This window comes from Hydra vulgaris, chromosome 09, assembly GCF_038396675.1.
Source record: "Hydra vulgaris chromosome 09, alternate assembly HydraT2T_AEP".
NCBI lineage: Eukaryota > Metazoa > Cnidaria > Hydrozoa > Anthoathecata > Hydridae > Hydra > Hydra vulgaris.
In genome coordinates this window covers 19,597,327-19,612,826 of record NC_088928.1, presented here as the reverse complement: position 1 = coordinate 19,612,826, position 15,500 = coordinate 19,597,327, and the positions used below count along the sequence as shown (strand labels likewise).

Below are 15,500 nucleotides of genomic sequence, written 5' to 3'. Positions count from 1 at the left end.
GTATACACACACACACACACACACATACACATACATATTCTTAACTATAATTTATTTTATATGTTAGATTATGTCAATTTCATGTTTTTTTAGGAAGAAGCGTCCTGAAGCCTTCCTGAAAACTTTTATAGAAATGAAGCTGACAGTCGTTATGTTGGCTGGACAAATCTAGTCATTAGAAGATGAAAAAGACCGTGTGGTTAGAAAGTCCCCACTTTGATCCTATCAATACGGATTTTATTGAAGGGAAATGAAATAAATCAAAATATTGATTTGAAATTGAAGAGTACACGGGAAAAAACGGCATAGTCAAAATTAAAAAGTTTTGTGAAAGTATATATTAAACATTTTTTCTTCTGTGCTTTTGAATCGGTAAAGCTTTTTCAAGTTAATGACGGCACTTTGAACGACCCTTTTCTTAGTGATATCTAGTAGGATAATACTTATATACATGATAAACAACATTATGAGTATAACAAATTCAAATAATTTTTATTTAAACAATCAGTTCAAAACAAAATATTATAATATTTTATATTTATTTTTATTTAATATTTCATAAAAGGTTGCTGCTGAGACAGCATTGCAATAAAGTCGATATCCGCATCTTGCATTTGTCCATCGTTAACATTTTTTATAACAGATGTACCGGCTGAAAGTTTGGAAGTAAATGACTGAAACCAATCAGCCCAATCTGGTTCCGGATCGCCCGATGTCACTGCAATGCTTTTAGTGTGCGCACAAGTAAAATAATTTATTGAGTTGTTTGTTGGATATAGGTAACTATCTTTGAAGTTAGCAAAGCGACGAGAATCATTTTGCTCGTTTGCAATCTGTAAACCATTTACTCTATAACTAGAAGAGGAAATTTCAAGTTCTCTATTTTTAGAAGATAATGAGTTTAACTCTTTTGACTCCTCCTTGTAAGACTTTTCGTTTTCAACTAAAACCGAGACAGCATTCTTTTCGCATTTAGGATAAAAACTAATGCCATTCGATTCCAAAACAGTGTCACTCATGTGTGGCGATAAACAATTGCCAGATATACTGGATGATATATTATAGGAATATAGATCGCTTTTAGGGCTAATTTGACTAGGAAAATGATTAGATGTCTTACTATGAATGTTCCATGATTCACTACTATTTAATCTTTCTGAAGAACGGAATAAACCTCCTTTAAAATCAGCAACAATTGTTTCTGCTAATAGATCTAGATTATTCTGCATTGAATGAGGATAAATAATAACTTGATTTACAAGATCGTATTTTGGACTGGAAACTGATTTTTTAAACTGCGAATACATAAAAGTATTTTCAGAACAATCCTGCGTACTTGTCCTCAATTTGAATTGATTTAAATGGTTTTCAAATTTATAAGAAGTTTTTTTCACAACGAGTTTCTTTTGAAGATTCGTGTGATAACGATTTATGTGAATATTGAGGTTACCTAAATCAAGATTTTTCAATAAATAAATATTTTCTATTATAAAAATAGTTATACCTCAAAATAAACTATAAAATAAATGTAGAGAAATAAAAAATGGAAATAAATCTAGCAAAAATTAATAAATCATAATAATCGTAAATTTTTAATGATGTACATGTTTAAAAATTTGTTTTTTCAAAAATTCTATTTATATTTAATTCAAAATAATTTCAAAAATTCAATTTACATTTAATTCGAAATAATTTTGCACTTTGCATCATTGCATAATGTAAAGCACAGCTGGTAACAAATATTAATTGAAACATCTCACTCCATCCTCCCTAATGTTTTACCTCTCTGAGAAAACGATCTTTTGCAAATCTCACATGTATATGGTTTTTCTCCTGTATGCGACCTCATATGCGTTTTCAAATCACATTTAAATGCAAACATTCGTGAACAAGTTTTACAAGAAAACAAATGCTTTCCTTCTTTTACAAACTTTTCATATCTTCTTTTATTGCCTTCATGAATAGCTCTAATGAATATTTTTAATATTACTGTAAAATAAAAGTTTTATTGTTTGTCTTTTTTTTACCATTTTATATAAATATGTTGATAAAAAGATGAGCATAAAACCTATATCAAAATAAATTAAACCTGCATAAATAAATTACAAGCAAAAAATCAATAATCTTCACAAAAAAAATTAGCAATATTATTGAAATTATTATTGAAAATATTATTTAAAACATGTATTTGAATATAAATACACAATTTCAATTTATTAAAAACTAATTAACAGGATCCTACCTGTAATGCTGTTTAAAATTTCCTTTCGTTGAAAACGATTTCTGACATTTTGAGCAACTAAATGCTTTATCTCCAGTATGTGTTAGACAATGTTTTTGTAAAGTTTTTTCAGTGGGAAAAAACATTTCACAGATGAGACATGAGTATGTTTTTAACGTTTTTGGCGAAGCTCCGAATGATTTTAGTTCAGTTAAAAACTTAGCACAATTAAGCGCCCTTAATAACAACAACAAAAAACATAGTAGTATCATGGCCTACTATGGTAGTACATAGACTAAAAACAAACACAAACTCTTAAATGAATTTGCTATGAAAAGAATATAATTTTGCTTTTCTCATTTTACTTTATTTTATTTTTTTCACGATTTACTTTTTTTTCTTCTTTATTTTTAATATTTCTAATAAAAAAAAAAAAAAATTTATTAAAAAATTTTCAAATCATTTTATTTCAAAATCTTGAGAGAATTTTTGAAAATTATTAAACATAACTTTACCTGAAATGTTTTTTGGCAGATCCCATATCAGAAAACACCTTATTGCATTTATAACAAACATTGCCAGACGTCCAATGATCACTAAATGATGATTGCAAAACAATGATTTGGTCAACAAATTTTTTCTATAACCTATTCATATTACTTATTTATTAAAATGTCGACTTTAATCCAGACAGTTTTGTGTGTGCGTGTGTATATATATATATATATATATATATATATATATATATATATATATATATATATATATATATCAGGAGCTACTCTAGACCGTTTTCAACAGCGTCGACTGTATTTAGGCGCCGCTCAAATTAAAATTTGAAGACCTTCTATATATATATATATATATATATATATATATATATATATATATATATATATATATATATATATATATATATATATATATATATAAATATATATATATATATATATATATATATATATATATATATACATATATATATATATATATATATATATATATATATATATATATATATATATATATATATGCGGTAGTGGTGTAGTGGTAAGAGCGCTCGATTCATAAGCGAGAGGTTCGGAGTTCGACTCCCACCACGTCCCTGGAAGTACCGCGCTCAACTTAGTTTCTCCGCGCAGCGGCCTTGCTCGGAAAGGTTCGTGTTTCGGAGTTAAAGAGTTGAGAGAGGGTTGTACCACGAATAACAACTAAATAAAAAAAAAAAAAAAAAAAAAAAAAAAAACAAAAAATTTAGGATGCTCCTCGACTGTTTGGGCCCCCCTGGGGGCTTTGGGTTGTTTATAAAATAAAAAAAAAAAAAAAAAAAAAAAAAATATATATATATATATATATATATATATATATATATATATATATATATACACATAATATAATATAAACTATAATGCACTATAAAGATTTGTATTTTTATACTTATGCTATAATGCACTATAAATATTTGTATTAAAATTTGCAAATAATTTTGTAAATAATACAATTCACCTTGTGATATGAGTAATCAAATGATGAAGCTGAAAAAATCTCAATGAGCAATCAGAACATCGAACATCAGTGCTTTCATTATGATTTCTAAACAAAAATTTGTATAATTTGAAACATTGATTTAAAAAAATAAAAACTTTTCAAAACCTCTTTAATTATTTTACCTCAGATGTTCATCATACAAAGTTTTGTTTTTAAACATATCATTGCAATATGTGCATTTAATTTGTTCACCAACATCTTCTGGAAAAAAAAATTATCATTTTTGAATAAAAATGTTAGACACACGCATAGAGTTTAAAACTTTTACATAAATAAAATATCAATCAAAAGTTATTTATTGTTATTTTGTAGTAAGAAAAAACATAAAATTTTAAATAAAAAATAAACACTGTTATGCAGATTGGTTTCAACATAAATGAGTATCTGTTACACATGAGTATGTCATAATTACTTACTTATAAGTAATTATGAAGATCATATTTTCATATAAGTAATTTGGCAATGAGCAAAACTGAGTATCCTTTATGCACATTTTGCAAAATTACGACACTTTAAATTAAACATTAAATTAAAATTTAAAGTTTCATAAAGTTAGCTGTAAAATTGGCTTTTGTTGATTTAATGATTTATTACCAGAAATAATATTTTTAATAATAATAATAAATTATATATATTAAATAATTAAATAAATAATTAAATTTATTAACTTATGTATATATATAAAATATATAATATATTTTATATAAAATATAAAATAAAATATAGTAATAACAAATATTAAAACTATAATATTTAATTTTTAATTATATTTTATTATATATTATTTTTATGTTCAATGTAATTTTTATTGCAGTTAAGCATCATAATCTAAATATAAACATTAAATTATTGATATGAATAAAAGACAGGATTATTAATTAATATAAGCAGAGAGCAGTTATACCTAAAGACATAATACCACCAATCCATTCATTAAAACCATGCCATTTATTAGAGTTTTTTATATCTTTATGAAAAAGTCGTTTAATTGTTGTAATATTTATTTTTGCTGCAATGGGCTCAGTGAGTGGTAAACCAGCAAGTTTACAGCAAGTTAAAATTACAACTTTAATCAACATAATTAGGTTTAAAGTTCAGTACTGGTTTAATTTGTTTGACATCATGCAGTAAACTGTTACAAATTGGGACAAGATGATTGGTAAAGCGTTTCGTCTGATTTAGGTAAGGGAAAATTTACCCTAATTTACAAACCAAAACTGATTAGACAAAAAGGTACTTTATTAAATTATTTTGTACTAAACTTTTAATTAAGTATTAATTATATTAATTAATTTGATAGTTTTAACTGGATAATATAAATGTATATTAATATAACTATATATTATATTATATAAATGTATGTTAATATAATTATATATATAATTATATAAATATTAATTAATATAAATGTATAATTAATAAAATAACAGCAGCATGTGTTACGTTTAAAATGCTGAGAGATGTGACATATTTGGTCATAATTTAAAAATATATGTTGTGAACAAAAAATTGTCACAATATAATAGGTTTTTGCATGTGTAGAATAGAAAAGATATACACGATAGAGAAAATGTTGGATGAGGTAGATACGTGTTGGGTGAGGTAGATATGTGTTGGATAAGGTAGATATGTGTTGGATGAGGTAGATATGTGTTGGATGAGGTAGATATGTGTTGGATGAGGTAGATATGTAAAAAAAATATACAAAAAGACATATAAGAAACATGTATAGATTTTGATTAATTGGGTGAAATTTGTTAGTAAAAAATGGTTATTTTCAAATTAATTGGTTGCAATTTGTTTTGTAAAGCAAAATTAAACATAATAAAATAATCATTGATTCAACACTTAAAATCCCCTTGTGTTCTGAATGTTTTTAGAATCATCTAATAAGAAAAACAAAAAAACATTTACAAAATAACAACACTTACCACTTATTTCATTGTATACAGTTTTTGAACAGTTTGTATTCTGTGATACAGTAAGGTATTTTTTTTCTGTAAAATGATCCACCAAGTTTGCTGCAAGCATTAAATATTACAAAATTCAGGCTTTTGAAAAATATGCTGCTTAAAAAAAAAGAATTATAATCTAACTACAAACCTCCACTGTCAAATGCCATTGAAAAAAATAAAAACAACTCAAATGATTCATCATGACATGACAATTCATGAGATATTAGAAAGCAAAGCAATAACTTTTATTACATGAAAAAAATTTTTTTTTATAATTTATAAAAATTTATTTTGTGTAAATTTTTAGATCTAAATTTTTTTTTAGTTCCCATTTGCAATCTTGACAAATATATAGACAATATAACTTATATAAATTTTATATTAAATAAATATATGGACAACATAGTATTTTATATTAAATAAATATATAGACAACATAATTTACAGATAATCACAACATCACAAAGCGATCTTTATTTTTATTATTCTTTGTTTTTTTCTTTTATTTCTGAAAAAGCAGAATGGAGTAAAGTAAGTTAAAAAAGTGTATTATGTATATGTATGTACTTTTCGCTTTGTATAAAAGTTGCTGACGGGGACATTTATTTTACAAAAAAAAGATGCTTATGGGAACAAAAAATTAACAGGTACACAAAAATATCCTGATAATGTCCCTGTAAGTATTCGTTTTTTTGTAAAATTTGTCCCCTTAAATGATACTATAGGTGTATATACAATTTTGGTTCAGTGACTTTTTATCATTTTTCAACTTTAAATCATCCTAAAAGCAGTAAAATAAAAGAAGAAATTGATTTTTAAAAAAACCACATTAACTTTTGAATAATGATTATGTAAAAATATTTGTTACCAAAATTTGAATGACAATTACATTAGATATAAGTGCTATTTACTAATGAAAAAAACTCCAATAAAATTAAAAATTTATTTTTATTTCGTTTTTATTTTAGGGTAATGATTGATTTTTTTGCTTGAAAAACACTAATACTTTAAGCTTGAAGCAAAGATCATAATAATATAATTTAATTCTGATAAAAAAATTAATGGTATAATTTAAAACTAATTAAATATATATTTTATTTTGACAAAAAAAATATTTTATCTAATTTTAATTTAAAAAATATATTTAAGTTTATTTAAATTAAAGTTGATACTTGGGTTTGACTTTAATGTTAAATTTATTTAGAAATATTACAAAATATTGTTTAATATTTAAATTTTATTTATTCTTAAACAAAATTAGTTCATTTTTATCGCAATTGTTTTTTTGGCTTTCCTAAACATTTTTTTTACTCAAAATTAAATTTTAAATAAAAGAGTGCATCAAAAATTTGCACAAAGCATAAGTTGAACTTTTTTTTTATAAAGCAAGTTAAATTGTAGCGATTATTTTTTAATAAATGATATTTGGAAAAATAATTTTTCTAAATCTTTGCTTTCACAACAGAATTGTTAATAAAAATATAAACTTATTAAATAAAGTAAATAAATAAACGTAATTTTTTTACTTGTTATAGCCACTAATTTTTTAAAATAAAAAATTATTTGTAACTACAAATGAGCCGCAATTAGAAATTTAAGAAATAATCATTTAAAAATTCAAACATTTAACATATTTTAATTCACTTATGCAAATGTCAAGAAAAAGAAAAAAAAAGATCTTTGGTAATATCAAACATTTTAAAAAATGTAATATTAAATTTAATTATTTGATATTAAAAAAAATAAAATAAAATAAATAATCCATTATAGTAATAATAAAAAAGAAATTAAATAATATTTAACTTGTTTTGAGGCTTTGCGTTAAGCATTTTTTTCTAAAAAAAGGCCCTGTATTTATACATATATATATATATATATATATATATATATATGTATATATACATATATATATATATATATATATATATATATATATATATATATATATATATATATGTATATATATAAATATAGGCACACAAACTATAATATACTATCTATATATACACACTATAATCTACCTATCTATCTATCTATCTATCTATCTATCTATATATATATATATATATATATATATATATATATATATATATATATATATATATATATATATATATATATATATATATATATATATGTATATATATATATATATATATATATATATATATATATATATATATATATATATATATATATATATATATGTATGTATATATATATATATATATATATATGTAGATAGATAGATATAGATTAGTAAACGACCGGGGCTTTGGCCAGGGCTAGGTTTGATAACACATAGCCATGACCAGGGCCAGGTTTATGATCAGGGCTGCATTAATATTGATAGATCCTATAAAAATGTTATCTTTAATTAAAATTTATGATATGAATTTTATTTAAAAACAATATTTTATAGGATCTATCAATTTTAATGCAGTCCGGCCGGGTTTATGACCGGGGTTGGATTTATATCAATAGATCCTATAAAAGTATTGTTTTTAATTATAACTCATATCATAAATTTCAATTAAAAATAACATTTTTATAGGATCTATCAATATTAATGCAGCACTGATCATAAACTCATCCCCGGTCATGGCTATGTGTTATCAAACCTAGCCCCGGCCAAAGCCCCGGTCGTTTACTAATATAGATAGATATATATACATATATATATATACACACATATATATACATATATATGTATATATATACATATACATGTATATATATATGTATATATATACATATATATATATACACACATATATATACATATATATGTATATATATATATATATATATATATATATATATATATATTATATATATATATATATATATATATATATGTATATATATCTATATCTATATATATACATCTATATATATGCATATATATACATATGTGTGTATATATATATATATATATATATATATACATATATTTATATATGTATATATATTAGGGTGATTCAGAATGAGAGAATTTACAAAACAAAAATACGTATCTCGTTAATTTGGTGCAAACACACAGAAAGTAGGTTTTGAAGCAAACCAGGCATTTTCTGACCACTCTAGACTCCCTCAAGGTTCATTTTTGTGAAACAAATGTAAATTTTTTTGTCAAAAGTTGCTGATTTTAGTGATGTTGAGGGAGGGTCTAATATAAACCAAGTTGACTAGATTAAAAAAAAAGGCCTATACTACATATATTTTGCATTTAAAATCATAAGTATTTTTGTTTGGTTTTCTTACTGAGTATTTTTTATTCAAATTCACAAAATTGGTGAGTTTGTTGTGATACTAAGAAAGCATTTGGAGTATACAAATACATTTTTTTTAATGTAACAGGACTATTGAACCGGCCTTTAAAATGAAGGGGGGTGGGGTGGAGTATTTTTCAACTTTATATATATAAAAAAAAAATCTCCTTGAAAAAAAAAAAGAGGGCATGCCCCCCCCCTTCTTCCCCCTGATGTCGATGACCATGTGTAATAAAAATATTTTTTGGTTGATAATATTGTAAATTGTTTGTTTAAGGGTAAGGGGAGAGGTAAGACAAATACAATTAGTAATGTATTTGCCTTACCTCTCCCCTTACCCTTATCTACCCCCAGGTCCCACCACATTATTTTACTAATTAAAAATTGATTCAAGTTTTTATGCAAAAATCAATTTTTAAGTTACTACAATTTTTAAGTTACTAATGATAAAAACTAGGTTTTCTATTTACCTTACAAAAAAGCCTACAAAAGAAAAAAAAAAAGTTTTCTAATCACTTTTGAATCTCTTGAAATTATTAATGTTATTTAAACCTATTTCCATATTCCTTTTTGTCATCTTGCTGGAGCTTTTTTCAGGTATTTTCATGGCACAACGAACTTTGTCTATGGTTACCAGTCTCATTTGTTTTTTTTCTTCACTAATGTATCTATGTATAAACTCCTGCATCATACATTTCTTTCTGCATGATCATTTACTATAATCAAAGTTTTTGCATAAGCTAAAAACTGGTTGTAATATGATTGAGTGTGCCAGAAAGATGGCAGAAGTGACAACCAATCGCATATTCTCTCTTCTGTAAACCTATTTACCGCAAAAATAAAGTAGGAAAACTCGTTAACCAACACTGCCAAATTTGGTGGATTACTAGCTGTTGTGCTAACTAGGTTGATTATCTCTTTGATATCCACTTTCGGCTTATTCTCAATTTTGTAATCAGATGCCTTAAAAGATGGCATTTTGTAAGATAAAATTGATTTGGCGATTAGTGTTTTATCTTTATCAGGAACTTTATAATCTAGAAGCGAAACAGGTATCAAAGTTGAGTCTAAGTACCATTAGTGTTTTAATGTTGAGCCAATGACTTTATCTGTTTCTTTCACTTGGCAAACATCTTTATACAGAGTCATTTGATGTAGAGCTGTAATATCAAGGTATGGGGCTTTAATAGGATTGTGGCTTTGCAAGTACCATGGAGCATAAAAACAACTCCACAATTTGCTCAACTTAAGATTTTAAGTCTTCCTCTTTTATCAAAAAATCTAGTTGTTTAGATAGCAGATGTAACTTTGTATAATAAAGAGCTGAGCTAAGAAATCTTGCATGATGAACTGCACCTGGTTTTTTTATTTTAACAATTCTTGATTTTGATAAATAAATAATTACAAGCTTTGCTAGTTCTTTTCTGTCTTCCCTAGCAATATTTTTCTTTTTAATGTATTTTTTGCAATATTCAAGTGCATCTGTTGCTGCTTTTTTGACTACTGTACCAGCCTTTAATGACCAATCAAACCTTAATATGTTTTCAGGATTGTAATGAAACTCTGGATTGTAAAACTTATTTCTTAATTTAAAAAAAAAAAGATTTTCTGGTCTTACCTTTTCTTCATGAGAAACATGTTTCTGAAAATGACTTATTCTAAACTCTGTAACATGGTGCCTGCAAGCAAGCTGGAGAATGTGTTTACCTAAATCATAGGTAATTCTATTAACAGTCCCTTTCGTAATGCCAGTATTTGTTGCTGTTGTGTCAAAGCACAATCCACCAACATTTGATTTAATACCATATTCATCTATCGACTGCATTATTCCTTTATACTGATCGTCTCCTAAAGAGGATGGTTAAGAAGGCACACCCAACAACTAGGATTCGCCATTAATATTTACTAGTACATTAGTACTAGCATTACTAGTAATGTTAGTCGCTCGCATTTTAGTTTCTTTCCTTTAATTGTCTCAAATATAGTTTTTCCATCAAAATAAATTATACATGGGAATGTAGATAAACGTACTTTTGTTTTAATATCTTCTTTAGCAATATTTGAAATTTCTTTATTTTCTCTTTTCATTCTTCTAGCTGCAGTTGAAAGACTTGATTTGATGGCACTCATGTCTACTCCTACTGCTTGAACAACCGCCGTTGTAATTCTCTGCAGAACCATAGGAAAGATGTTCTCAACAGTTGCCATTAAAGCAACATTTCCGGAATATCTAGGAATGTTGGTCCGAATTTTTGTACTGGTTGGTTTATTTTTTCTTTTAACCCATTTGCCTGGCTCAAAGTCAGAATCAAAAAAGTTGTCTGAACTTAGTTCATCATTACTGCTAACGTCTTCTTCATAAAATTTTAAGATTTTACTCAGTGATCCATTTTTCATTGCATTTTTGCACTTCTTTATATTTAATGATTTTACCTTATACAAAAAATAAATTTATTAGTTATAAGTTGTTAGAGTGACAAAAACACAAAGTTAGAGCATATTTAATAAATTTATCAAACTATAAAGAGTATATTATTTAAAAACTAAATGCATGGATGAGAATGAACATAAAGTCCAAAAACAAAAGTTAGTTAAATCAATATTTTGTATACTAATGCTTCACTTCATAGAGTAAAGTAACTCAATAGTTCATCTATCTTGAGAGCATCACTTAATTAAGATCTGACACAAAACTGCCTAAACATTTAAAAAAATAAAACTTACGCTATGCAAATTCTCACAATCAAAACATAATCAAATTACTTTCTTAGTATATTTAGTATCTAGAGGACCCGAATGATATAATCTTGGGTCTTCTTGATCTTCTAAGAATTGTAAATCTTTGATTTTAGATTCATTGGGTCTTAGCTTGTCACTTTGAATAAAATCTTTTAATTCTGGAATTCCTATCCAAAAAATGTTTAACAAAATTTTCAAATCCTACTTGATTTTTAATACCTTGTTTTGAGTTTCTTTAGACATTCTTTAATAAATTAGAATATTTTTGCTCAAGATTTTTTAAACTTTTTCGAATATTTACATCTCTAATAACTGGAAACCCTGCTTTAATTCATGGATGTTTATTATCGCCATGATACATTCAAATTCAACTAATTGACACTTATCAACCTTTAAGTTTGACTTTGGAGGACAATATAGAATATCCAACTTTTTTGTAAGTCTATTTGGCAAATTTGATTGACAATATTTAAAGTGTTGCAAGATATCTATATCCGTTGGAAAATGCATTCCTAAAGCATATAGGTTTTTATTCAAATAGTATTACCAATACTATATAAATAGTATAAATAAGCGCGCATTATTTATCTTACAGAGTATAATAGTGTGATGGATTGGTGTCGATATTGAGATGAAAATGTGTTTTAGTGACCATGACTTCTTTTCAGGTAAATACAAAATACCATAAAATTGAATCGATAACTATAAATTATTTTTATTTTAAATCTTGTGATTTTGATAACTCATATCAATACTTGTTCAGTTACTTAAATTTTTATTTTTAATTTCAAAATTTAAAATCAAAAATGTAAATTTCAAATTTTAAATCAATTTAGTGGCTTCATATTAATTGTTTTTTATTTAAAAATAAATTCATATGAAACTTTAGTAAAAAAACATGTAGTGTAATGGTTTGCTATTTATTTTATTTTGGGAAATAGGTGGAGGGGAATGAAAGAATATCAAGGAAACTTACCTTCAAATATGTAGCTAATTAACATAGCAAGCAATGTACAATATTTTTAACCAAAAAAATTGTTTTATTATATTCAAAAAAAATGTATTTGTATACTACAAATGCTTTCTTAATATCACAATAAAAGTCATAAACTTTGCAAATTTATGGATAATTTGAATAAAAAATGCTAGGTAATCAAACAAAAACAAATATATGTATAATTTTAAATGAAAAATATATGTAGCGTAGGCCCTTTCATTTTAAATCAGCCAAATTAGTTTATATTAGACCCTCCCTCAACGCCACAGAAATTAGCAACTTTTGACAAAAAAATAGACATTTTCACAAAAATCAGCCTTTTTTTCACAAAAATGAGGTCAGAAAGTGCCGGTATGTTTTAAAACCTATTTTCTATATACTTGCACCAAATTTAACAAGATATGTATTTTTGTTCTAAAAATTCAATCATTCTGAGGCACCCAAATATATATATACATATATATATGCACGTATATATATATATATATATATATATATATATATATATATATATATATATATATACACACACACACATATATATATACATATATATAATATATATATTATATACATATATATATATATATTACATACATATATACATTTATATCATATATATATTTATATCATATATATATATATATATATATATATATATATATATATATATATATATATATATGTATATATGTATATATATATATACATATATACATATATATATATATATATATATATATATATATATATAAATATGTATATATATTAGTGATATATATATATATATATATATATATATATATATATATATATATATATATATATATATATATATATATATATATTAGTGATGTATATATATATTAAATGCTGTAACTATGTTTAAGTGGTACTTTAAATTGTGTTAAAATATTATTAATACAATTGCTTTTAGTTTTAACTTCAACCAATAAACTTCTTGATATATATGTCTAAGAGTATTATGGAGTCAAAAACCACGAAGCACTATTTACTCAATATAGACATGTCTCACTAATAATATTTTTTTAATTTTATTCACACTACAGTCAGGAAGGTCTACTCTTTTTTTTTAATATGCAATTCTCTGTTTCTCTTAATCTTTCATTTTCTATAACATAACTTTTGATTAATTAGTGCTTAAACCCAGTTTTTTCTTCTGGGTACTCGGAATTAGGGATTTTGCATAAACTGGTTCCGGCACATCTCTAATATATACATGTATATATAATATAAATATATATATATATATATATATATATATATATATATATATATATATATATATATATATATATATATATATAAAATTGTGTTTGGTGTTTTAAAGAATACTTTGACAAACAAACAAAAAAGGATTAAATTAATTTAATTAAGTTTAAAAATTGGTAAGTGAAATGCAAAATCAATTGAAAGTTCAAGGAACATGGGATAGCTTAATTATAAAATAAATAAAAAATAATAATTACGATTAATCATGATGTGCATGATAAACTTTTATTTTTATTAATAAAAAAAGGTTGTTTAGTAAAAAGAAAAAAAACAAGACCAACAAAACATTGAAAAAATTTTAATAAAATATAAAACAAAAAAAGTTATAATAATACTAAAATTCAATTTAAGCAATAAAATTTTACTTACAAATTATATTTTAAAACAAGAAAAAAAAAACTTTTTACATATAATATACAAGGTGCATTTAACACTTAAATAACTTACAGTTTGATAAGATAAATATTCGAAATATACACTGAGATTTCCTTTAATTTAAAAAAGTTACAGTTTAGATTTAGTAAAAATTAACTTAGGTTCATAGAAAAACACTTCAGGTGTAAATGTTCCATGGAAACCATATGGAACATGATGTTTAAGTTTAATTCTTGCTAAAGGACCATCATCAACATGTTGCGCATCAATAATACAAAAATCTGTTTTATGTGTATCCGGGTGATAAAGTTGAACTATTATATAGCCATCATCTTCACTACCCTTTTTATTAGATTCATAACCATGTCTTGGGATGAACAAAGGCTCTCCTATAATACCATCTGAATTCCAAACTGTCTTTTTTAGTGATTTAATGTCAAGCTAAAGTTTTCAAATCTTTATAAATATATGCACACACAAATGCAAATAAATTTAAATATATATACACACAGAGATAAAAATATATTTAATTATATATACATACACACACAGGGATATAAACATATTTATATTACTCTGATTAGAGTCGCATGATGTATGTAAATACCATAATCCCAAGCTACAAATTAATTAAAAAATTTGAACTTACCTTTACAACATCTCTGAATGGCAAATTATCTTCTCCATCTGATGCCATTAAGTACACGTATTTAGAACCAGACTCTCCGTGTCTATAAGGGTGAGTAATTGGAAATTCAGCAGACTTATTGTAAATAAGTTCTCGTTTGCATTCATTTTTGGAGAGATCTATTGTGAAATTATAGACCTGTCCCGGACTTACATCTGCATTTGACAACCATAGACCTTGAGCAAATGACATATTCATTGTTTCACTTAAGCAAACAGAACTAAAATGTAGCTTATCACCATTTTGCTCAGCTGTGGCAAAATGAAATATCTAGAACATGATAAATATTATTATTTAAATGTTTTGTGTTTAAATTTTATAAACCAATAAAATTAATAATAACAATTCAAGTGACACAAAAAGATTTTTTATTGTTAATTTTTGCCAAATAAGAAGACATAATGGAAGAAAG

At 24.6% G+C, this 15,500-nt stretch overlaps 2 protein-coding genes across 3 annotated transcripts in view; both read right to left on the bottom strand.

Annotated features, from left to right (window-relative positions):
• Positions 1-471: 471 nt before the first annotated feature.
• LOC101235334 (zinc finger protein Xfin) lies at positions 472-6,028 on the bottom strand. The gene is made up of 8 exons (XM_065804983.1): positions 5,873-6,028; positions 5,701-5,790; positions 3,892-3,970; positions 3,728-3,814; positions 2,737-2,817; positions 2,243-2,458; positions 1,783-1,967; positions 472-1,450 (listed from the first exon to the last, which is right to left on the bottom strand). Exons 1-8 carry the CDS (start codon positions 5,889-5,891, stop codon positions 549-551), a joined length of 1,659 nt encoding a protein of 552 aa, XP_065661055.1. The 5' UTR covers positions 5,892-6,028; the 3' UTR covers positions 472-548.
• Positions 6,029-14,307: 8,279 nt separating this feature from the next.
• LOC100213182 (apocarotenoid-15,15'-oxygenase) overlaps positions 14,308-15,500 on the bottom strand; it is a 28,886-nt gene continuing 27,693 nt past the window's right edge. For both annotated transcript variants that reach the window (XM_065804981.1, XM_065804982.1), the window contains 2 exons: positions 15,050-15,358; positions 14,308-14,841 (listed from right to left, as the gene is read on the bottom strand). In XM_065804981.1, coding sequence (XP_065661053.1) covers positions 14,530-14,841; positions 15,050-15,358 — 621 coding nt within the window. In that variant the 3' untranslated portion in view covers positions 14,308-14,529. The remainder of the gene's footprint in view (positions 14,842-15,049; positions 15,359-15,500) is intronic.